This window comes from Pelophylax lessonae (genome assembly GCF_965119305.1).
Source record: "Pelophylax lessonae genome assembly, chromosome: 6".
In the NCBI taxonomy this organism is placed as follows: Eukaryota; Metazoa; Chordata; class Amphibia; order Anura; family Ranidae; genus Pelophylax; species Pelophylax lessonae.
This window is the reverse complement of record NC_138773.1, coordinates 62,287,143-62,310,334: the sequence shown is the minus strand read 5'-3', so window position 1 is coordinate 62,310,334 and position 23,192 is coordinate 62,287,143. Positions and strand designations below refer to the sequence as shown.

The following is a 23,192-nucleotide window of genomic DNA, read 5'->3' as shown; positions in this document are numbered from 1 at the left end:
TTGTTTTTTTGGGGGGGGGGGGGGAGGGGGGGTAAAGTGTCAATATAAAAGGTAATTAAAAGCAACTCCCTAATGATCCTGGAACCATTATGGGAACATTATCTGCATTCTTACCTATAAGCATATGGAGACTTCAGGACCTCCAGCTCTCCGGTAAATGGAAACATGTCCTCATATTCAATGAGTAGTCCGTTGGCCCCAAGCTTGGAGAACAATGGAAATATCTAATAGAGAAGAAACACAAGGCAAGATTATTGGAGGATTATCTTTTTTTAGGGCTTCTGGCCTGCTTCCATCACAGCTGTGCTCTGGGGTGCTGATGTTTGTAGGGTCTTCACAACACAGAGCTGCTGTAGGCCATATGACCTGATTTGGGTCATGTGATCAAAATCTAGTGGGACAAAGCCCTAATGCCTGCTATATAATCGAATAGACTACATGCCTTCCTGGAAGCTGATCCTTTAAAGCAGGCATGTCCAACCTGCGGCCCGGGGGCCGCATGCGGCCCAGAACTGCAGGCAATGCGGTCCACTGCCCCCTGACAATTTTTTTTTTTTGCTGGGGAGGAAGGAAGTGGAAGAGGGCACGGCCACAGAGGCAGCCTCGGAGGGGATCATCCACTAGTTGTGTTAAATTAGGGCTGGGGGGGGGGGGGGGCCGCAGCACGGGAAGGGTGCGGCGGGGTTTTATTACTTATATACCTTAACTATAGTATATATTTTATATGCCGCCCGAGAAAATTTCTCTACACTCAATGTGGCCCAGAGAAGCCAAAAGGTTGGACACCCATGCTTTAAAGCTAGAAGATACTGGAGTGGAGCAGCTAAGAAATTAACCATTCCTGGTTGCTGTACTAAACTACAGAAAATAGTGACAACGCAGACCTTTTTATAACGGAGACAGTGATTATGAAATGGGTCATGATCAGTGCGGATCTAAAGATTAAAAGCATGTTCATATAAAATGCACCCCCTATACTTTAGGGGTCTGTAAACTTTCTAAGCAAGGGGCCAATTTGTTGTCCTTCAGACTTTAGTGGGGCCAGACTGTGGCCAGCGGGAGTGGAAATTTTCCTGGCATCAGCTGGGGTAAATATCGCCACATTTGTTTTTTTTTTAGGGGGAGGAATAGTGCCCAATTGTTGGTATCATTGGGAGGAATAGTGCCCCGTCGTTGGTGTCAGTGGGAAAAATGGGGCACCATTGGTGGTATCAGTGGGACCCAATTGTTGGCATCAGTGGGAGAAATGGGGCTTCATTGTTGGTATCAGTGGGAGAAACGGGGTCCAATTGTTGCCATCAGTGGGAGAAAATGGGGCCCCATTGTTGGTGTCAGTAGGCAGAATAGTGTCTCGTATCAGTGGGAGAAATGGGGTCCCATTGTTGGTGTCAGTAGGCAGAATAGTGTCTCCTATCAGTGGGAGAAATAGTACCCCAACAGCTAGATAAGGATTAAATGTTGATAAACACCTGAAGTTTTTTCTTCAAGGTGGGAGATTCTCCATCCCTCTGGTGCTTGAGTCACATGCCCAATGCCTTGGCAGTGGTCATGTGGCCTCTGCTGATGTAAGGGATCAATTGTCTGGCTTAGATACAGACCAACGTCCCAATCTGGGTCACGTGATTGGGCACAGGTGTTAATAGACAAATCTTGCTCTCACCTGCTCATAGTAAGAAATCTTCAGAGGAGCTCCCTTGAGGTCGAGGTGAACCAGTTGCATCTTCACCTTACTAAAATCCTTGCGCACTGCTGTCAGTTTCTTGACCACGGGTGCTGTCAGCTCCTCCTTAGGTGGCTCCGGGGGTAGATCTTTGATGACAGGGTCTATCCTGGCTTCCACCTGGTCACCCCAAAAAAAGTCCTCATTGGCCTTCACTATAACTGGTGTTGAAGCTTGCGGGGGACTGTGCATAGAAGTGAAAAACTATAGTATGAATATAGCATGAATAAAATATAGTATAATATTTTATACAGGGCTTTTTCAACAAGCAGTACTACAGCCAACCTTGATCAATTCAAGTGAATGGGCAGCACATTAATGGTGCTGACACTGTCAGAAATGCACACAGTTGCAGCGCAGAGAGCTTTTATTGGGTAACACAGGCATTTAGGAGGCTTGTCTACTGCGGATCACTTTTCAGAGAGGTAGTAAACACCACCGCACATGTAAACGATGCCTTTAAGGTTTATGGGATAAAGTGGCTCTTCACTGCATCTGAGCATCACAATCGGAGCGCGCTCGCCCCCCTAGCTGCAGGCGCGCGCCCGACGTATACCTACGGCGGGCGGTCCTTAAGTGTTTAAGAAATGCAAAAAAAAAACACTATTTTTAAAACAAGTAAATATGAATCTTTTCCTATCTATTTACTAATGCTAGCAGTATGAGGATTAAAAAGAATACAGGCATACCCCGCTTTAAGTACACTCACTTTAAGTACACTCGCGAGTAAGGACACAGCTTGGTTAAGCTTGGCATGACACTACTCCCGGTTTTTAACATTGGTGTCTATAGGAAATCTTGGTCAGCTTGACATGGCACTGCTCCCAAACCATAAGTGACAGGGATACTAAACTTGGGGAGCACCGAGAGGGGACCCAGGACTACAACATATCCTGTTTGTGGCTGGCCAGCTTGCCTGGGTAATCTACTATGTCATAGTCCTGGATCCCCTTTAACATTGCTCCCCAAGCTTGGTGTCCTTATCACTTAAGGTTTGGGAGCAGTGCCATGTCAAGCTGACCAAGATTACCTATGGAGCTAGTGTATTTCCATGCATTGAGAAATGAAAAAAAGTATTGCTTCACTTTAAGTACATTTTCGTTTTACATACATGCTCTGGTCCCATTGTGTACTTAAAAGTGGGGTATGCCTGTACATTTTAAAGTTCCACTTTAATGATTTGTGTGTCCCAGTATTTTTTCAGTTACCTTGTTCCTGTATTTAGAAATGGCTTTTATTACTGTCTGTGACATTATCACCTGGCTTGTAAAATCTTTCAGGGGCAGTTGATGGGTGGAGGGATCAGCAGGGTGTCGTAAGTCTATTCATATAAGTAAGTCTATTCTGGCCATACACGGAGCAGGAAAGGTTGCAGGAAATAAAGTCGCTCGATTCCCCTATCAACACAGACGGTGTTGATGCAGGAATCCCTCCTGCCGGGCAATTGTATTCCCCCGACCCCCCCCCCCCACCGGGAGAAGACAGGAATTATTGCTAGCAGCTATAGCAGCCGATCGATCGATCAACTTGGTACATTCAGTGTATGGCCTGCATGCTCCCCCAGATCTACATCTCCCAAGGGCCCTTTACCTAAACACAGTGTTTATGCACACTCCTGGGAGTCAAGGAAGCAGCATTGTTTTTCATGAGGATTGGGGCAGAGGGTTCTGTAGTCCAGCAGGAGGGAAACTCAGACAGGATTTCTGGCACGTTATTGTCAGCCAAATACAAGGTCAGGAGCTCGCTGGATTCCTGGCAGAGTACCAGACATGTTTTCTGTACTTGCAGCACTGTTTTACAGGGATAACACATGGGTAAATATATGGATGTGTATATATATTTATTAGTGGTGATGTGCTAAATATGTTTTTTTTTTTTGCCCATACATACACTTTAGGCCAGGGGGGCTCAACCTTTTGAACACAAAGTGATTTGGTAACCGTTTGTGGGCCGAAATGAAATGATTCCAAATTTTGACTTTTTTATTTTGAATAGCATAATGAATATTTTCCCCCTGCAGCCACTGAATACTGGCAGGAGGGAGGGGAGGACAAGCCGGCTTTCAGCGGTTGAAGGCGAAGAATGAAGAGGGTTGGTTCTTGTATAGGCTGCCCCCGCTGACCCACATGCCCAAGTGTAAAACAGAATATGACAGGGAGCCCACACTGGCCCTATGGAGCATGGGGCAGGGTCACCATTGCAAACCCTGATGCTACATCAGTGGTTGGGAGGGGTTTGGTAAAAACATAGGTCAACTATGGGGTTTATTTACCCCTCTCCCCAAAAACTGTAAATGTGCCCTTACTGTCTTGAGCCCCCAATAAGCCTGCTTTCACACCGATGCGCTGTGGTTTACCCACATCACCTGTCAGTGCACTTGCAGCTTACCTGCGGGTTAGCTGTGCTTTGCCAAAGACTTCTTTTTTTTTTTGGTGCCGAAACTCGGGACTGAATGCCAAAGACTTCTATTATATCTTGTGAGTGTAATGTGGTGTGGTTTCTGAAAGCGCACCAAAAATTCCTGCATTCAGTTTGAGGTCATCAACCACAACAGTGCAGAAAAGGTGCAGGAATCTTTTTAGGTTCGAAAATGACAAAGTTTGAGGCCACTCAGTAGACAGTGGATACAGCTGCCATTATGGCATGTCAGGAGAAGCATCAGAAATGAGCTTTGTGTCAAACCCAGGAGACTCCTCCAGCACAATGCAGCTGGGACTAGTAGGCCAGGCAGAATGGAAGGCAGGAAAAAGCAAGGGAGGATAATAACAGAAGGCAGTGATTATTTTTTACAAGGTTTCTTGTTATTTGACTATATAAATTGGGTTTATATACTCTATAAACCAGTGGGGACCAACCCAGCTACCTTAAAGGGAAAGAAGAAAATTAATTTTTTTTTTTTACTTGTTACAGCTCTGCAATAAGCAAAATGCATGCTTCCTACTGCTTGGAAGGCTTAACTCTGACCTAGCAGGGGGTGTGTTGAACCTCTTCAGAAAGGCCACTGCTTCCACACAAGACAGCAAGGGTCTTTCTCTGCTGCATGCTGGCAGGGGACAGGCTTTTCTATTCAGGCTGTGGATCCTGCCTAAAGAAAACAAACTGTATGATGTTGAACACTTTTTTAGTGCTCTGACTTAGCAAGGGGTGTGTTGGACCTCTGTAGAGAGACCACTTCTTTCACAGAGAGCGCAAGAATCCTTTTTCGCAGCAGGCTTTTTTTTTTTTACTCAGGCTCTGGCTAGTTTAAGGAAAACAAATTGTAAAGCTGATGAAAAAGATGACATTTTCTTCATGGGTGGCCCTGTTTGGCCCCTTGGTCCTTTAATTGGCAAAATTGAATGAGCTGAAAATTGTCAGCAAAACAGGTGCTGCTGGATGCAGCCACTGTTCGAGTATTCTGACACCGCCATCCAGCAGAAGGATTCATCCATCCGCACTGTTAGCATGGATAGAAGAATCTGTTTGAAAGATCTATCAGTGTATGACCAGCTAAAAGCTCCCATTCACACTTAATCGTAGCATGTGTAGGTGATTTTTGAGGCTGTGTGTTTTTTGCATATTTTTAGTATGTTAGTTCTTTTAGTATTTTTATTTTTTAGTATTTTTATATTTTTAGTAAGTTAGTTCTTTGGGGCAGGATTGCACATTTCTAGGCCCATAGACTTATTATGGAAGCAACTGAAAACGTGTGTAGAGGAGCTTTTTCGGGGCAGTACTACGCATTTTTAGCGCCATAGGAAATGCATGGGACGTGTTTTTGTGAGTTTCTGGCACTCTCCCAGACAGTTTGCATTTAGGACTGCACACCTGCACATCTGTGAATTAGGATGAGTAGCCATGTCCATACAGCAGCTACATCCCCATAGATTTACACAGGCTATCTGCACGCAGCACCTAGCTCCCCAAGTTGCATAAACAAATGGCTGAGTCGCTGTGTACAGGCTTCAGCGACTGTGTGAATTAGGCCTAGACATGGAATTCTACTTTAAACTGCAAATTCCTTTGGGCTTAAAACCTAGGCTATCTAGTATCTTCTGATGCCCATAGTCAACAAAATGTCTCCCAATATGGCTAAATATGGTCAGATCAAGCATATGGTATCACATGTCTATCGGTATCTTTAGACACCCAATATATACAAATAAAGGTGGCCCCCGTGTACATATATAATTACAAACTATACATCGAAATACCATCATATTCGCATGGCTAGTTAAAGAAACAGTGCAGAAACAGCAATTCTTCTTTCATATATTTCCTGTGCTTTATCTGGCCGGAAGCCCAGTATTTGCTATTGTTCCATGTCAGCGTTCACACCTACCTGCTTTTATACAGATACTTTATGACAGCCAGGGTCAGAATAAGCAAGACTCCCAAGCGCAGCCAATAGATCCTCCTTTGGGAATTCATCTCTGCAGAGAAAAGGAACAATAGAAGGACACATTCACAGCCGAAATCCAACTCCAATACTGCAAAAAGATACAGAGATCACTGTGTCAGTAGAATATAAACTGCACAATGATGACAGAGGGTGGCGTGACAAAAGATTGTCCTTAAGCTTGAAGTGACTAATACTTACCTTGGACAGCAACTAGCCTTAAATAGCAGACACTTCGAGATGCCTGCAAACCAGTAAATCGGGTGCCCTAAATCCTAGAACACTCTGGTTGGCAAACACTGACCCAGCTGCCTAAGTCAGGAGCCTGACCAACCCTTTCCAACCTCCTAAACATCCCTATTGGCCCATCACAGTTAAAGAGTTGGCTTACTGGCCGATAGAGAGGCGAAACTTGTTTACCAAACTGGCCTAAGATTTGGAGAATGGAGTAAGCTCTAATATTAATCAACAGAGAGCTTACACAGAGATTGGACTTCTGCCTCTAATTAAGAGATGGAGTGGTGGGGGAACACAGGGAAGGTTCCAGCGTGTCTAGGAGTCTTTTAAGAGACCGCAGGTAAGAGACGGGATAGTAATTATCGTCACTTTCCATACGATATTCAATCACATAGTAAGGTATCCCGCACAGGGGCTACATCATTTTCGTAAATGGCCAAAGATGGGCATTGACTGTTGGCTGTTTACAAAGACAAAAAAAGGGAGGCGGAGTAAATTAGAAAAGAGTGAAGGCCCACTTTAAAGAGATTGTACAATTGGATTGTAATATATATATATATATATATATATATATATATATATATATATATATATACACACACACACACACACACTGTATATACATATATACATACACACACACCACACACACAATATTACCAAAAGTATTGGGACTTGTACCTATACATACACTTTAATGGAATCCCAGTCTTAGTCCGTAGGGTTCAATATTGAGTTGGCCCACCCTTTGCAGCTATAACAGCTTCAACTCTTCTGGGAAGGCTGTCCACAAGGTTTAGGAGTTTATCTATGGGAATGTTTGACCATTCTTCCATAAGTGCATTTGTGAGGTTAGGCACTGATGTGTGCGAGGAGGTCTGGCTCACAGTCTGCGCTCTAATTAATCCCATAAGTGTTCTATCGGGTTGGGGTCAGGACTCTGTGCAGGCCAGTCAAGTTCCTCCACCCCAAACTCACTCATTCATGTGCTTTGTGCACTGGTCCAAATCATTTGGTGGAGGGGGGATAATAGTGTGGGGTTATTTTCAGGGATTGGGCCCCTTAGTTCCAGTGAAGGGAACTCTTTAAGGCGTCACCATACCAAGGCGACCTCACAAATGCGCTTCTGGAAGAATGGTAAAACATTCCCATAGACACACTCCTAAACCTTGTGGACAGCCTTCCCAGAAGAGTTGGAGCTGTTATAGCTGTAAAGGGTGAGCCAACTCAATATTGAACCCTACAGACTAAGACTGGTTCATGTGTATATGGCAGGCATCCCAATACTAGTGTGTATATAAGTGTATATATCAATTTAAAGCCAATTCCAAGGTTCTGTATTTATTACTGTAAGGCAGTCAAGCTATACAGAAATACTTATGCTGATTTTCTATTTTTCTTATGTACTATGTCCTTCAGCAAAGCTTAAAATACCCAGTGCCTGCAGCATGCTGGGGACCAAACTGCTGGTCTCACAGACAGCACAGCGGTATTGGTCTCTATTAGGCCGAAAAGCCCCCTACACAGTGCTCCAACCAACAAGGTTGGTCAAAGTGTGAGCTATGATAATTGGAGCCTATTCCGGGGAGGGGGGGTGTTGGACCACTGGAGACCCAGGCCGCTGGGTTGTGTGAGAGACCAGCACTGTCCGGCTCTACAGCATGCTGCCAGCACAGAAAATTTTAATATTTTGCTGCAGCCTAAAGTAAAAAAAAAAAAAGAAAAAGAGGAACATACCCAGCAAGCATTCTATGTGTGGCATTCTTTAGCTAGATAAACAGTAATGTTTGTGTAATATGCCCTTATTACCATTACAAGCCATTCCCATTTCCAGCACATACTGCAGCCCATACTGTACATCCTACTAGGAAAACATAGGCGACAGAATGATACATTATTAATGTTTTTCCCACGTCTGCTGAAATATTAGCTGTTTGCACAGTGTAAGTTAATATTAGTCCATGCAAACAAAGTCATACAGACATATATTGACTTTTGGATAAACGTTCTGGTTATTTGCAGGTCAAAATACTGTAAAATAAAAGCAAAGCTCCCTACAGGCATTAAACAGGGGATGGAACATTTGCTTCAGCATACATATTTTTTTTTGGCAGAACATACATTTTTATGCACAGTGCAGGCACAGTGACAAAATTGTGTCCTTAATTAGCTTTGCCAAAATTGTCTGTGTACATTATTCAGAGTTATGGTATGGAGTGCTGTGCGCTAAGGTGCATTAAGGGTGGATAGTAAGTGCATGGGGGCAAATAAGAGCGCTGTGTTGATTGCAGTAGGGCATTTAGGGCAGTATGCTGAGTGCAACAGTGTGCACAGAGCAGAGTGCTTATCTATAGGAAGCACAAGCTGGACTGCTGATTGCACTGGGGGAAAAGGAACAGAGAGCAGTGTGGTACATCGAGCTGAACGCTGAGTGTAAAAGGGGGCAGAGTACAGGGTGCAGTGGGGTGAAGGGGGCAGGATGCAGTGGGGTTAAGGGGGCAGAGTGCAGTGGGGTGAAGGGGGCAGAGTGCAGTGGGGTGAAGGGGGCAGAGTGCAGTGGGGTGAAGGGGGCAGAGTCAGGGTGCAGTTGGGTGAAAAGGGCAGAGTGCAGTGGGGAGAAGGGGGCAGAGTGCAGGGTGCAGTGGGGTGAAGGGGGCAGACTGCAGGGGGCAGTGGGGTGATGGGGGCAGTGGGGTGACGGGGCAGAGGACTGAGTATAATGGGGACCCAATGCAGAGTGCAGTGCGGCGCATAGGGCTGATTGTCACTTTTTTTTTGTTAAATTGTGACAGCTAGCGGGGAGGGAGAAGAATCCTGCTAGCTGTCACAGTTGGGAACAGACTGGTCCGTTCGTAACATGTTACATTCTGAATATGGGAGTAACATGTAACATTTTACGAAAGATGAACTTATCCTTTAAGGCAATAAAAAGATCTGAATTGGTCATAAATAGTTACATAGTTACATAGTTACATAGTTACATAGTAGGTGAGGTTGAATAAAGACAATAGTCCATCCAGTTCAACCTGTGTAGGCATGTGTGGCTGTAATCATCTCCCATACCCCTGAATGTTCTGATCCTTGAGATGTAAGTCTAAGAGTCTTTTGAAAGCCACCATACTTCCCGCAGAAACCACCTCTTGTGGTAGAGAATTCCACAATCTTGTTGCCCTAACAGTAAAGAACCCCCCGCGTTGCCTGAGGTTAAAACGCTTCTCCTCTAATCGCATTGTATGCCCTCGAGTCCTCATGCAATCCCTTCGAATGAACAGCTTTTTTTCTAAGCTGGGATCCCCATTAAGTTATTTATAAATTGCTATCATGTCCCCCCTCAGACGTCTCTTCTCCAGGGAGAATAAATCGAGCGATTGTAGACGCTCTTCATAGTCAAGGTCCTCCAATCCCCTAATTAGTTTAGTTGCCCTTCTCTGGACTCTCTCCAGCTCCAACACATCCCTCCTGAGGACTGGCGACCAGAACTGGACAGAATACTCCAGATGCGGTCGGACCAGAGTTTTATAAAGTGGAAGGATTATAGTCTTATCTCTGGAATGCATCCCTTTCTTTATGCATGCTAATATTCTGTTGGCTTTGGAAGCTGCCGCTTGACATTGCATGCTGTTTCCTAATCTATCATCAACCAATACTCCCAGATCCTTCTCCATTTTTGATTCCCCCAAGGGCTCCCCTCCTAACGTGTATTGTGATTTTATGTTTTTAGTCCCCAAGTGCAAAACCTTACACTTCTCCACGTTAAACCTCATTTGCCATGTCTTTGCCCACTCTGTTATTTTGTCCAGGTCATTCTGCAGGATATCTGCTTCATGTTGTGAAGTTATTGCCCTGCCCAATTTTGTGTCATCTGCAAAAACTGATATCGAACTACTGATCCCGACCTCAATGTTGTTTATGAATAAATTGAACAAGGTTGGTCCCAGGACTGAGCCTTGGGGGACCCCGCTTACCACCTCAGACCAGTCTGAGTATGCGCTGTTTATTACTACCCTTTGGACCCGCCTTTTTAGCCAGTTCCGTATCCAAGAGCAAACCCTGCTATCGATACCTGCAGACCTTATTTTATAAATTAAGCGCTTGTGGGGAACTGTATCAAACGCCTTAGCGAAATCCAAGTACACCACATCCACTGGTCTCCCCCTATCTAGCTCACAGCTCACCTCCTCGTAGAATGTAAGGAGATTGGTTTGACAAGAACGCCCATTTGTAAACCCGTGCTGATTACTGCTGATGATGTTGTTGTCCTTAGCAAACTCTACAATATAGTCCCTTATCATCCCCTCCAGAAGTTTACATACTACTGATGTCAAACTGACAGGCCTATAATTTCCCGGGATATGCCTCTGGCCCTTTTTGAATATTGGAATCACGTTAGCTTTCTTCCAATCCCCTGGTACATCTCCTGTCCTAATACTGTCAGCAAAGATCAGGAACAGTGGTCTCGATATAACTTTACTGAGTTCCTTGAGTACTCTCGGATGTATGCCATCCGGTCCTGGTGATTTGTTTGTGTTAAGTTTATCCAGCCTTTCCCTGATTTCCCCCTCTGTTAGCCATGGTGGCAAGTCCTGTTTATTACTACTAACCATACAGTCATGGTCAGTGTACCCCTCCTTTTCCTGTGTAAAGACTGACGAGAAAAAAGCATTTAGCACGGTTGCTTTTTCAGTGTCCTCTGTAACCATCCTCCCATCATTGTTAATTATGTGTGCAATATGCTCTGCCTTAGTTTTTTTGCTGTTGATATATTTAAAGAATTTCTTTGGGTTTTTTTTACTATCCTCCGCTATTTGTCTCTCAAAGTTGATTTTAGCCATCTTGATTTCTTGTTTACTTTTCTTATTTGCCTCCTTGTATTGCTCGAAAGCCGATACTGTGCCCTCTGATTTATACTTCTTGAAGGCCAATTTTTTCCCCCTAATAAGTTTTATGACGCTACAGTTTAGCCAGCCAGCTACAGTTTAGCCAACACCCATGTTTTCTGAACATGGGTATTCATCGGGCTAACACACAGCGAAGTGTGCATTTTATCATGTATTAAGACAATGCACTAAGGGCTCATTTTCTTGCTTCAAGAATGTGGCATTTGACACATTTTTTTCAAAGCACTCTGAATGCCAATCAAAGCACCCGTCACTAAATAAAATGATTACTCGTTGTGGCTGCTTTACCCTGCTTCAAAAATGATACCCCATGTTGCTTTCTTGGTGCTTCAAAGTGTCTCCAAAGCCTATGACAATGCTCACTAACAGCACCTGTAGCTTTTGAGGGGCTTTATTCAGTGTTAGCTTTGCTTTGTTTTGGAGGTATTGAAGATATGAGATATCCCAGGATGCACCGAGAAACCAACAAGGGAACCAGAAAGACTGCATCAGCAGTCACTTCTGGTTCATGTGCATATATTCTGGGAGTGTCAGGTGCAGACATCATATCTGGTGTGCAGCGTGGAGCAGCAGGAACATGAGAGGGGTCCAGACTGGAGCAGAGCAACTAGCAGACAGCACACGTGGTGTGCAACATAGGAACGCTATAGGAGAAAACCGGAGAGAGAGAGGAGGCAGAGGATCAGCAGAGCTGGGGGACCGGAGCAGGGGAAACTAGCAGATGTCACATGTGGTACGCTGCATGGAAGCATAATAGCGGAAGGGTAGCAGAGACTAAGGAGAGAGGAGGATCATCAGAGCTGGAGGTTACTACTTTGCGGCGGAATCATCAAAGCTGGGGTGTTAGCCGAGCTGGGGGTATGAGTAAGCAGTGAATCTGTTGAATTGGGGTACGAATAGGCTGGCAATCTGCTGAATGATGGTACTAATGAGCTGGGGATCTGCTGAGTAGTTGTACTACTGAGCCAGTGTTTTACTGGGCCCCTTTAACAAATAGGAACATGTACAGGGCATTTGACCTTCATTAACGCTTTAAAAAAGCATCATCGAGGGCGTGGCCTGAAGACCTATGTGAGCGGACGTGTTCTAGAGAGGCTCTCCCGGCGGATATCCGTTTAAGCTATCCTGCGGCTCCAAACTCGAGCGATACCCTTACCCCTGACCGCCGGTGGACACCGCCATCCAGCCCTGGTCATGTCTCCGCCGAAACGGCCATCCGAAGCGGCGGCTAAGCTGGAGAAGTTTCGGCGCCAGGAGGTGAGCAGCGTGGCCCAAAATGGCGGACCGCCCCAGCCAGCTCCTACTGCAGCGGCTCAGGCTGCGGACCAGGCAGTCATTCTGGCTGCCATCACGGATTGCAAGGCGTCCCTTACCACTAAAATAGAGGAGATAAAGGTGGACATATCTTTACTCAGGCAGGACTTTCAAAAGTTGCGGGGCAGGATGTCGGAAGCCGAGGGACGGCTCTCCAGAGTGGAGGATGATTTACCCCCCATACAGAACGCTGCTGAACAGGCCGCCAGGGATATACAGTTCTTGCTACATAAACAGGATGATCTGGAGAACAGAGCCCGGCGTAATAACGTTCGTTTTATTGGCTTGCCGGAGGCTGCGGAGGGGTCGTCCCCTGCCACGTTCCTGGAAGATCTACTGGTTAAATCATACGGCAGGGAGGCATTCTCGCAGGCCTTTGTTGTGGAACGGGCGCACCGAATGCCAGCTAAAAAGCCGCCCCCAGGTGCACCACCCCGGGTTTTTATTGCCAGATTCATGAACTTTCGGGACAGGGATGCGGTGCTCCGGCTATCCAGGGAGCGGGGGAATATCCCACTGGACAACCATAACATCATAGCGTTCCCGGACTTCTCGGCGGAAGTCCAGAAGCAGCGTAGCCAGTTTGGAGAAGTCAAGAGGCGCCTTAGGACCCGCAACCTCAAGTATGCGATGTTATACCCGGCCAGGCTACGAGTGGTTGGAGAGGATAGGGTACATTTTTTTGAAGACCCTGACGCGGCGATAGCCTGGCTGGATCGTCTGCCGTGAGCGGTGAGTCTGTTGCCTCTTCCCCGCCCCTGAGTACATTGGAAGACTGTACGTTCTCCAGTCTGAACTGCCCTGATGATTCTCCCTTTGCTTCGCGCCCCCTTCACCTGCCCTACATGCCTTGGAAGTTCGTGTTGGCACTCCCTCTGTTCCCCTGACACACTGGTATTTTTGGACTGAACTCATTCGGGGGATGCCTGTTTGCCCTTTTACCTGCCCCCCCCCTTTTCTTTCTTTTTTTGCCTCCCCTTGGTCGTACGGACTCTTTTCCCTCCCCCCCCCCCCCATGGACCTTTTTTCTTTTCTCATCTGTTTTGCCGATACAGACTTTTTTTTCTTTTCTATATTTGACTTCCGGCCGGGAGGCCTCTATGCCCATCATGGGTGCTGTGAACCCTCGTTGTCATACTCTGTGCTCACTGATGTGTTCCAGAAATGGGACCCCTCTTCGGAGATTGTTCGCCCCCACGGGCTCGTGGTGCTCTGGTTGGTCCTGGGGGGCTTCGCCTTTTGGTGGAGCTACCCGGGGCGGCTGGTCACTGCTGCCCGTGGACTGTTTGGTTTTGGGATTGATGCTCACACAAGTTGAGGTGTGTGTTGGGCTGGGTGGGGGGTGGGGGTTTATGTTTATTGAGTTATGCTATGTGATTTGTGTACTGACATGTATTTGCACTACCCTGTATTTTCGCACTGTTTGGTTGGACTCCTGGATTTCAGGCCATGGGCGGCGGGTGCAGTCTACACTTGTCCTGGGTTGCTGTCCACATCCTGTGCCACGGCATGTTCTCTCCTCCTTGATGTTATGGCAGGGCTGACCTTTCTTACGTGGAACGTGCGGGGCATCCGAGACAAGGTCAAGCGCACGGTTATCCTGTCCTACCTCAAGGAACAGAGGGCAGATGTCATTGCACTAGTTGAAACGCATGCTGAGGGAAACTTACTTGGGGCCATCCGCAGACCGTGGGTCGGCTGGGCTTTTCATGCGTCACATTCCTCTCATTCGAGGGGTGTGTCGTTGCTGGTCTCCCGGTCTGTGGCTTTCGCAGTAAAGGAGGTGGTGACGGACCCCTTGGGTAGGTATGTCTTTGTGGCTGGAGCTATGGGGGGGCATGACATACTTCTCTTAGCCTGGTACTTTCCTCCCCCCTTTAGTGCTACCCTCCTGACGGAGGGCATGATGTTTATGGCAAGATACCCCTCGGTTCCTGCAGTCTGGATGGGGGACTTTAATACGGTCTCCAATCCGTTTCTGGATAGGGTGGGTGCCCCGGGCTCCCCACCCTGCCCGGATAGAGCCACACGCTTTCATAGATTGTTGACCAGCTGTCACCTCTTTGACTCGTGGAGGTGTTTACATCCCACTGCACGGGCCTACTCGTGCTTTTCCACGACCCACTCCACCATGTCTAGGATTGATGGTATATGGATCTCCCAGGCCCTTCTGCCCAAGCTTCTGGGCGCCCGTTTTGGCCCGAGACTGCTCTCGGACCACGCCCCGTATATGGCTACTCTGTCCCCGCTTACCACCCCTCCCCAGAGACATTGGCGCTTGAATCCCTTTTGGCTCAAGACTATCCCGGACATTGACTCCTTGACGACAGAATGGGACTTTTTTTTCAGCTCCAACTCTGACACTGCTTCCGCGTTGTCGGTGTGGGAGGCCTTCAAGGGCCATGCACGTTTACTTTTGACGTCGCGTATTGCTCGACATCGCAGGGCGTCGCGGACCGACCTTCTTGCTGCTGAACGTCAATTGGCTGAACTGGAGGCTGAATATGCCGGCTCTCCGACGCCGGACGCACTTTCTCAACTCAAATTACGGTCTAGGGCCCTGGACCATATGTTCCAGGAACGGGCTAATCATAAATTATTTTTCGGCCGTCAACGTATTTTTGAGCATGGTGAGCGATCGGGCAAATTGCTTGCCTATCTGGCACATATGGACGATAGACCGCCCGTGGTGATTACACTTCACCCCTCGGTGCTGGGGGACTCCTCGGATCCAGCGGCTGTGGCGGAGCTCTTCGCTTCGTATTTTAGCGAGGTTTATTCCTCTAAGGTGGATTATGATCCGTTGGATCTGACCAGTTTGCTGGATACCCTGGAGTTCCCTGCACTGACCCCTGAACAGGTTGCGGTGCTTGAGGCCCCGATTTCTCGGACCGAGATAGTCTCTGCCATTTCTAGTTTTGCTAGGGCTAAAGCGCCTGGATCTGATGGCCTCCCCGTCGAGTTTTATTTGCAGTATTCGGAGTCCTTGACCTCCCGTCTGCTCGAGGTGTTTGAGGCGGCATTTGAGTTGGGCTCTTTACCTGCCTCGATGTGTGAGGCACTGATCATTTTGCTCCCCAAGCCTGGCAAGGATCCCCAGTATCCGGATTCCTACAGGCCCATCTCACTGTTACAGTGCGATGTTAAAATCCTGGCCAAGGTACTTGCCCTTAGACTCAACGTAGTGATCCTCTCCTTGGTACACCCCGATCAGACGGGATTCATGCCGGCCAAGAATACGGCCTTCAACACCAGGCGCTTGTTCATGAACATGCAGGCCCCCCATGACTGTGTCGGTACCAGGGTGGTTGTGACTTTGGATGCCGCCAAGGCCTTTGATTCTGTCGAGTGGTCATACCTGTGGCAATGTCTCCGTAAATTTGGGTTCGGTCCGAAGTTCATTAAATGGCTTACAGTGTTATACAGTCAACCTCGGGCTCGGGTGGTGGCCAATGGCTGGACTTCTAGGTCCTTTCCTCTTTCTCGAGGTACGCGTCAGGGGTGTCCCATCTCCCCACTGCTGTATGCCCTGGCGGTCGAGCCACTTGCGATGGCCCTCCGGGCGGACCCAGGCATAAAGGGTCTCCGCCGCGGGGACCTTGAGGAGCGTGTTGGGCTGTACGCGGACGACATGATCCTGTACCTGGCGGACTCCGGGCCCTCTTTGAGGCGTGCCCTGGAGGTCATACAGCAGTTCGGGAGATTTTCTGGCCTGACGGTCAATTGGGACAAGTCCCTTGTCCTTCCTATAGACAGTTTCCCCCCAGCAGCTGACCAAGCGTCGCTCCCCCTGTCGCGGGTGTCGGAATTCAAGCATCTTGGGGTCCGGGTGACTAGATCCCTTCCTGACTATATCCCGTTAAATATTGCACCCCTCTTTGCCTTGGTCAAGGACAAAACACAAGTTTGGGCTAGGCTACCCTTGGGCGTCATGGGCAGGGTGGGCCTGGTAAAGATGATCCTGCTCCCCAAAATCCTATACCTGCTGTGGCACTCTCCAGTTTATATTCCATATAGATACTTTATGACTCTAGAGAGCCTGCTGAGATCATTTATTTGGGGCTCCTCCAGACACAAGCTGTCCTGGAGGCACACCCAGAAACCCACCAAGTTAGGGGGCATGGCGGTTCCTGAATTGGCAAGGTATTACCTGGCTGCCCAATTATCGCATTTCTTTCATCTGGATAAACAGGACTCGGACAGGTATATGGCGCTGGTCTGCAGAGGTGCGGAGTCGCGGCTCCCTCACCCGTTCTGTGATGTCCTTAGAGGTGTTGCTGGGTCTACCCCTGTGGCTCCTCGAGGAGGTCTCCTGTTCCATCATAGGCGGGTCTGGGACCTGGCGTTGTCCAGAACCGGGGATGCAACGTTGCATTCCATGACTCCCTTGTGGTTTAACCGTCTGCTGCCGGAGCTCCTCCATATCCCTGATCCTGGGGTGTGGATTCGTAGGGGTATATATTTGCTGTCCCATGTTGTTTCTGCTGGGTCTGTTAAGTCTTTTAGCCTACTCCAGGAGGAGTTCCAACTCCCGGCATCTATGCACTTTTACTATTTGCAGTTGTCCCACGCTTTGAGAGGACAATTTGCCCATGCCATCCCGGACTTACCGTCAGTTGACATACTTGAGGTGGTCAGGGGCCAGGAACACCGCAAACTCATATCATTGCTCTATGAAATGTTAGGCACCAAGCGGGTGACTGCCCTGGCATATGGGGTGCGGGAGTCCTGGGTGGGCGATGCTGGGGAGCTGGGGGACGAGGAGTGGGACGAGGCCTTGGAAGCTTGCACCTTGGTCTCTCCTAAATTGTCGGACCGGCTAACTCAGATCTATATTGTCCACAGATCGTATCTTACCCCTGTGCGACTGGCTCGATTTGACTCCTCCCGCTCCTCTGCATGCCCTAGGTGTTCTCACTCCCCGGGCACCTTCGGGCACATGATCTGGTCCTGCTCGGATGTGCAGGGATTTTGGACGCAGGTTGTCCGGTTCCTGCATGACCGTATGGGATGCCCGACTACCCTGGACCCCAAGCTGTGCCTACTTGGAATTTTTCCCGAGTCTGACGCGGACAAGCATATGGTTCAATTTCTCCGGGAGACCCTGTTTGCTGCTAGGAAAGTAATAGCCCTGAAATGGATGCAGCCTGTGTCCCCTACCCTTGAGGCTTGGAAGGCAGTGGTGAGCGCTACTCTCCCTTTCAAGAAGGTCATGTATGCTAATAGGGGTTGCCCCAAAAGGTACAACAAAATATGGGATAGGTGGCTGGAGGCCCCTGACACATGTCAGACTTAAGAAACAGGGGATACTGCACGTATACGCTTTGACACAGCGACTGGTTTCTGGACCTGCGCCCATGGTCTCTACTGTGTGTTGGACTGTGATGGATAGTCTCTGATTACAACCCGTCAAGTGTATTGTTATTTTATTGTTTGACTCTTATGCCTTGTACTTTTTGCCCAGTGTGAGGCCTGCATTTTTTTGATTATGTACTCCTGTACTTGTGCAAATGTCTGACGGTATTTTTTCTTTTGTATGTTTATATGTCATGTTTAACTCAATAAACGTTTGTTTGGTTAAAAAAAAAAAAAAGCATCATCGAACCTTCAAAAACACATCAGAAAAGCATGAAACAGTAGGCGCTTTAATGTGTTATAAAATTGAAGCAAGTGTAAATGAGCCCCAACAGCTGCTAATGCATTTTGAATGCCATCCCAACACCCTCATCACAACAACATCCCTACTGCAGTAGCTAGTGATGCACGCACACAACAGTTAAACTAATGTAACGGGGAAAAAAGGTTCTACTAAAAGGTTAACTATATATTTGTGTTTTTATTTATTTTTTTAAAACAACAAACATGCCTATATTTACTGGCTCTGTGTAAGGCCCCGTTCACACTGGGGCGATCCGACTTCCCGGGGCGACCTCCGAGGTCGCGATGCGAGCAGCGCGCCTCGACCTCAGAGCGGCCGGCACGGACTTCGTAACATTGAAGTCTATGACGGTCGCTCCGGGTCGCCCCAAAGAAGCTCTGGACCCTTTTTCTAAGTCGGAGCGACTTGTGTCGCTCCTATTAGAACGGGTCCGCAGCTTCCCTATGGAAGGCGACCTACGGCGTCGCCCCAGTGTGAACGGGGACTTATGGTTTTGCACAGAAGAGCCCCGATCCTCTTCTTCTGGGTTCCCCCACTGGTGCTCCAAGCCTCTCCCTTTTCATGGGGTGCCCCTGCGGAAAGCTGCTTGCCATGGGGGCTCCCATGGGGGCTCACTCCCGAGTCCAACTGCTACATCTATTGACACAGACGGCTGGACTCGGCCCTGCTCCCGTATCACAGTTTTTGATTGACAGCAGTGGGAGCCAATGGAGTTGCTGCGCTTGTGCACATCGCTGTATCAGATTGGGCTCAGGTAAGAAAAAGGGGGGGGGGGGATTTGTGGTAAAGCTGCAGCACAGAAGGTTTTTCACCTTAATGCATATAACTGAAGTGAAAAACCTTAAGGCTTTACAACCAATTTAAAGATGTGCTGTTAGATCATTAAAACGAATAAGCTCCCTAATACAGCACAACTTAGCACATGGTAACAACTTGTTGTATTAATGCCAATAAAGCCACACACATAATGAAGGGGCCCCGAAATGTTGAAGGACAAATTAATGAAGAGGCGTAAAGCCATAATGGTGCCTATATTTAAAAAGGGATAGAAGTCTTTACCAAGTAACTATAGACCACTTTAAGACCGGGCCTATTTCAGAGATTTGTAGCTAGAAAATCCTTAGAACCCCCAAACATATACACACACACACACACACACATTATATATATATATATATATATATATATATATATATATATACACATACACACATACACACACACACACACACACACACACACATATACACACACACATATACATATATATACATATATATACATATACACATTTTAGCAGAGACCCTAGAGAATAAAATGGTGGTCGTTGCAATATTTATGTCACACTGCATTTGCGCAGCAGTCTTTGAAACGCAATTTTTGGGAAAAAAATACTCTTCTATGAATAAAAAAAAAAAAGAAAAAATGTAAAATTAGCCCATTCTTTTGTTTAATGTGAAAGAGGATGTTACATTGATTAAATAGATACCTAACATGTCACGCTTTAAAAATGGTGCACGCTCATGGAATGGCAACAAACTACGGTACTTAAAATCTCCATAGGGGACGCTTTAAAAAATTTTTTAACAGTTACTAATTTAGAGTTATAGAGGAGATCTTGCACTAGAGATATTGCTCTCGTTCCAACGATAGTGGCGATACCGCACATGTGTGGTTTGAACACTGTTTACATTTGTGGGCGCGACTTACATATGCATTTGCTTTGGCACGCAAGCTTGGAGGGATGGGGCGCTTTAAAACATTTATCTTAATTTTTACACTGTCCCTTTAAAAAAAAGTCCCATCTCGCTGCTTGTTATAACAGTGGCTGCTTAGCCGCATCGGTTGCCATTTCAAAAAAGCCGATTGTCGGCTCTAAAAAATAATGGTACGGGGGTGATGCCTGCAGGCATTACACCAGTACAACCACTTTAGCAAAATAACGTACAGTACAGGTACGGGATTTTGCGGCAAGTAGTTAACTTCTGTATTTGGGAAGATACTGAGGATTTTAATAGAAAAAAAAAAAAAGAAAAACACACATACAGTAGATGAGTTCTTGTTGGAAATAAATATTTTAAGCAACAGACAGCATGGAATTATGAAAACCAGAAGTTGTCAGACAAGTTTGTTAATTTTTTTGGAACGGTCTGTTCGCATGATAAGTCGCACCGGTGTGAACGGGGGCTTACAACTTTTTCCTCTACCTCTAAACCTAACAAGTATCAGCTGTTGGCTAATGTATGTAGGATGTTCTTGTATACATACACAGAGTTTATTTATAATGTGTACATAGGTGTGTATTGTAGGCTATGATTTATGGCCTAACACAGCTGGCAGGCAAGTTGCATTTTATATATTAAAAGGGCCAGAGGAGTTACTTACAGGGGATTGCAAAATGGAAATCAGACTTGAAAAGAATACTAAACCATGGGTCAGATACCTAACTGGTGATCCTCAATACAGTACATAAGCGAGTTCCAGGACAGTGGAATTCGGAGGGCAAGGTCTTATCCAACTTCCCCCTCGTAACCACTTGCCGACTGCCGCAAGACTATTTACGTCGGCAGTCAGCCCCTCACAGGCAGAGCGACGTAGTACTACGTCGCTAGCCTGTGAGGGTCTATGGGGCGAGCGCGCGCCCCCGGAGGCGTGTTACCGCTCTTGCGCGGTCACGGACCCCAAGCCCCCCCCCCCCCCGCGTGTGACCGGTCACTCGGCGATCGTCGGTGCAGAGGGAGAAAGGCAGGCGGCTGATTTAAACAAGCCGCCTGTCATTCTCCCCTGTGTAGGAATAGTGATTATACGGTTCTATTATGTAGGACCGTTGATCACTGTTCCTACACCGCAAGCCACAGCCAATCACAGTTAGAATCAAGCCCCTAGGGACACACATAACCCCTCCCTCTCAAAAAAGTTAACCCCTTCACTGCTAGTATCATTTTACAGTAACAGTGCATATGTATAGCACTGATTACTGTAGAAATGTCACTGGTAACCCCAAAAGTGTCAAAAACAGTCAAGGGTCCAATCTGTCCGCCGCAATGTCGCAGTACCGCAAAAAAAAAAAAACGCAGATCGCCGCCATTACGTGTTACGCGTTTCCCTGAAGAAGCCACGTAAGCGGAAGTGGCGTAACGCGTAGGGCCTCTTGACTGGAAGTGACATTCGGATGTGGAAGTGAAGACGGCAATAACCTGTTTACAGCCAAAAAACGCTTGTTTTAACGTCTGTTTGTAAGTGCATTTCCATTTCTTTTAATAAAGTGGTTTTGAATATGGCAATACTGCACTATGTAAGCTTTTAATTTTGAGATCCGTGGGACATCTGGAGAACGCTATACCCCGACCCTGTAAGCATAGGCTGATCACCACCCCTGAGTATAAAGAAAGAAGGAGAGGAGAGGAGTAGCGGATTTATACCATAAGGCGCATTACCTTTTTTATTGAGGTAAGCAAGTAGCACACCCTTAGGGGTAAAGAGTGAGAAGAAGCACCCCACTGGTTTTTCACGGTGTCAGGTGGAGGTTTAATTCTAGAGAAGAAGAGGATCACAGACACCATTTAACACAATTTGTGTTGTTTTTGGACACTTTTAGCACCGTAGAAGGACTGAATATTATGATGAAATAATCAACACACCCACCCGTATTTCAGCACTGAGCACTTTACTGTCACCTGCATAGCTTTGTGGTTTTATATATTCACTTATGGACTTTGTTTAACAGGATAAATATTCATTTATACAGATTAATCTTGTAAACACCAGTGCACTGTATATGTGATATAATTGAAGGGATTCTGATATTAGTTATTTATTATATATTATATATTTTATATATTTATTTCAGAAAACACTATTTTACACTTTATAGTTGACACATGGATGTGGTAAAATATTTCTGAACACATGTTTGGTTGGTGTTCACTGATAAAGTTAGTAGACTAGGTGCGGTACTTCCCTGAAGCACGGTACCCCTCTCCCCTAGTATATATTTTCACACTGTATGGTTTACAGTATCGGTATACGCAGCATTAAAGTGGAGTTCCACCCATTTTTAATAGGTTGGAATACATAGATCTATGTAATCCCCTTTAAAACGGCTTTTACAAATGGAAACTTTTTTTTTTTGCTAGTAAATACCTTAATTTCTGCTTTATTCCTCCTCTCCTCACTTCCGGATCCGATCGGCGATGACGTCATTCGGAGATTCGCAGTGTCTGCTGGGTTGTATTCTATTCCAGAAATCTTGCAGTAGCTGACCTGTACTGAGCCGTGCCTGCCCCGCCTCCGCCTCTCATTGAGTTGTATTGCATTCAATACAACTCAGAGGAGGCGGGGCGGAGGCGGGGCAGAGAACAGCCTTAATACATTGCATACAATACAACTCAATGAGAGGAGGCGGGGCAGGCACGGCTCAGTACAGTTCAGCTACTGCGAGATTTCTGGAATAGAATACATCCCAGCAGACACTGCGAATCGCCGAATGACGTCATCGCCGATCGGACCCGGAATTGAGGAGAGGAGGAATAAAGCAGAAATTAAGGTATTTACTAGCAAAAAAAAAAAAAAAAGTTTCCATTGGTAAAAGCCAATTTAAAGGGGATTACATAGATCTAAAGTTCCAAAAATGGGTGGAACTCCACTTTAAGGAAGTGTACACTAGATTTTCTCCAGACAGCGCGAGACTCACACCAATACATTTATTTCTCAATATTAAGGCTGCGGTTGTTGTTACTGCGTTGCGAGAACCGGCGAGATTCCAGTGCGGGTTCCTGCATCGCATGTCTTTCGCAGGCATTTCACATTGCCCTATGTGAACCGCTGTGGGTGTCAATACAAAGTTAATGACACCCCCAGATCGGTTGGCAGATCGCAGTGCGAACTGCGAAATGTGAAGAAATTGGATCGCATGGGTGTGAACCAGGGTGGACCGAAAAACCAGTTTGGTGCGAATGCGATGCGAAATTTAGCCATACAATCCAT

The 23,192-nt window shown here is 46.7% G+C and overlaps 1 protein-coding gene across 1 annotated transcript in view; it reads right to left on the bottom strand.

Annotated features, from left to right (window-relative positions):
• The window catches only part of LOC309558239 (hexosaminidase D-like), a 115,292-nt gene that overhangs the window by 35,565 nt on the left and 56,535 nt on the right, over positions 1–23,192 (bottom strand). The window contains exons 2-4 of the mRNA XM_082261278.1: positions 6,042–6,189; positions 1,661–1,904; positions 115–224 (exon numbers count right to left, since the gene is read on the bottom strand). Of these exons, the coding sequence (XP_082117404.1) occupies positions 115–224; positions 1,661–1,904; positions 6,042–6,130 (443 nt within the window). The 5' untranslated portion in view covers positions 6,131–6,189. The remainder of the gene's footprint in view (positions 1–114; positions 225–1,660; positions 1,905–6,041; positions 6,190–23,192) is intronic.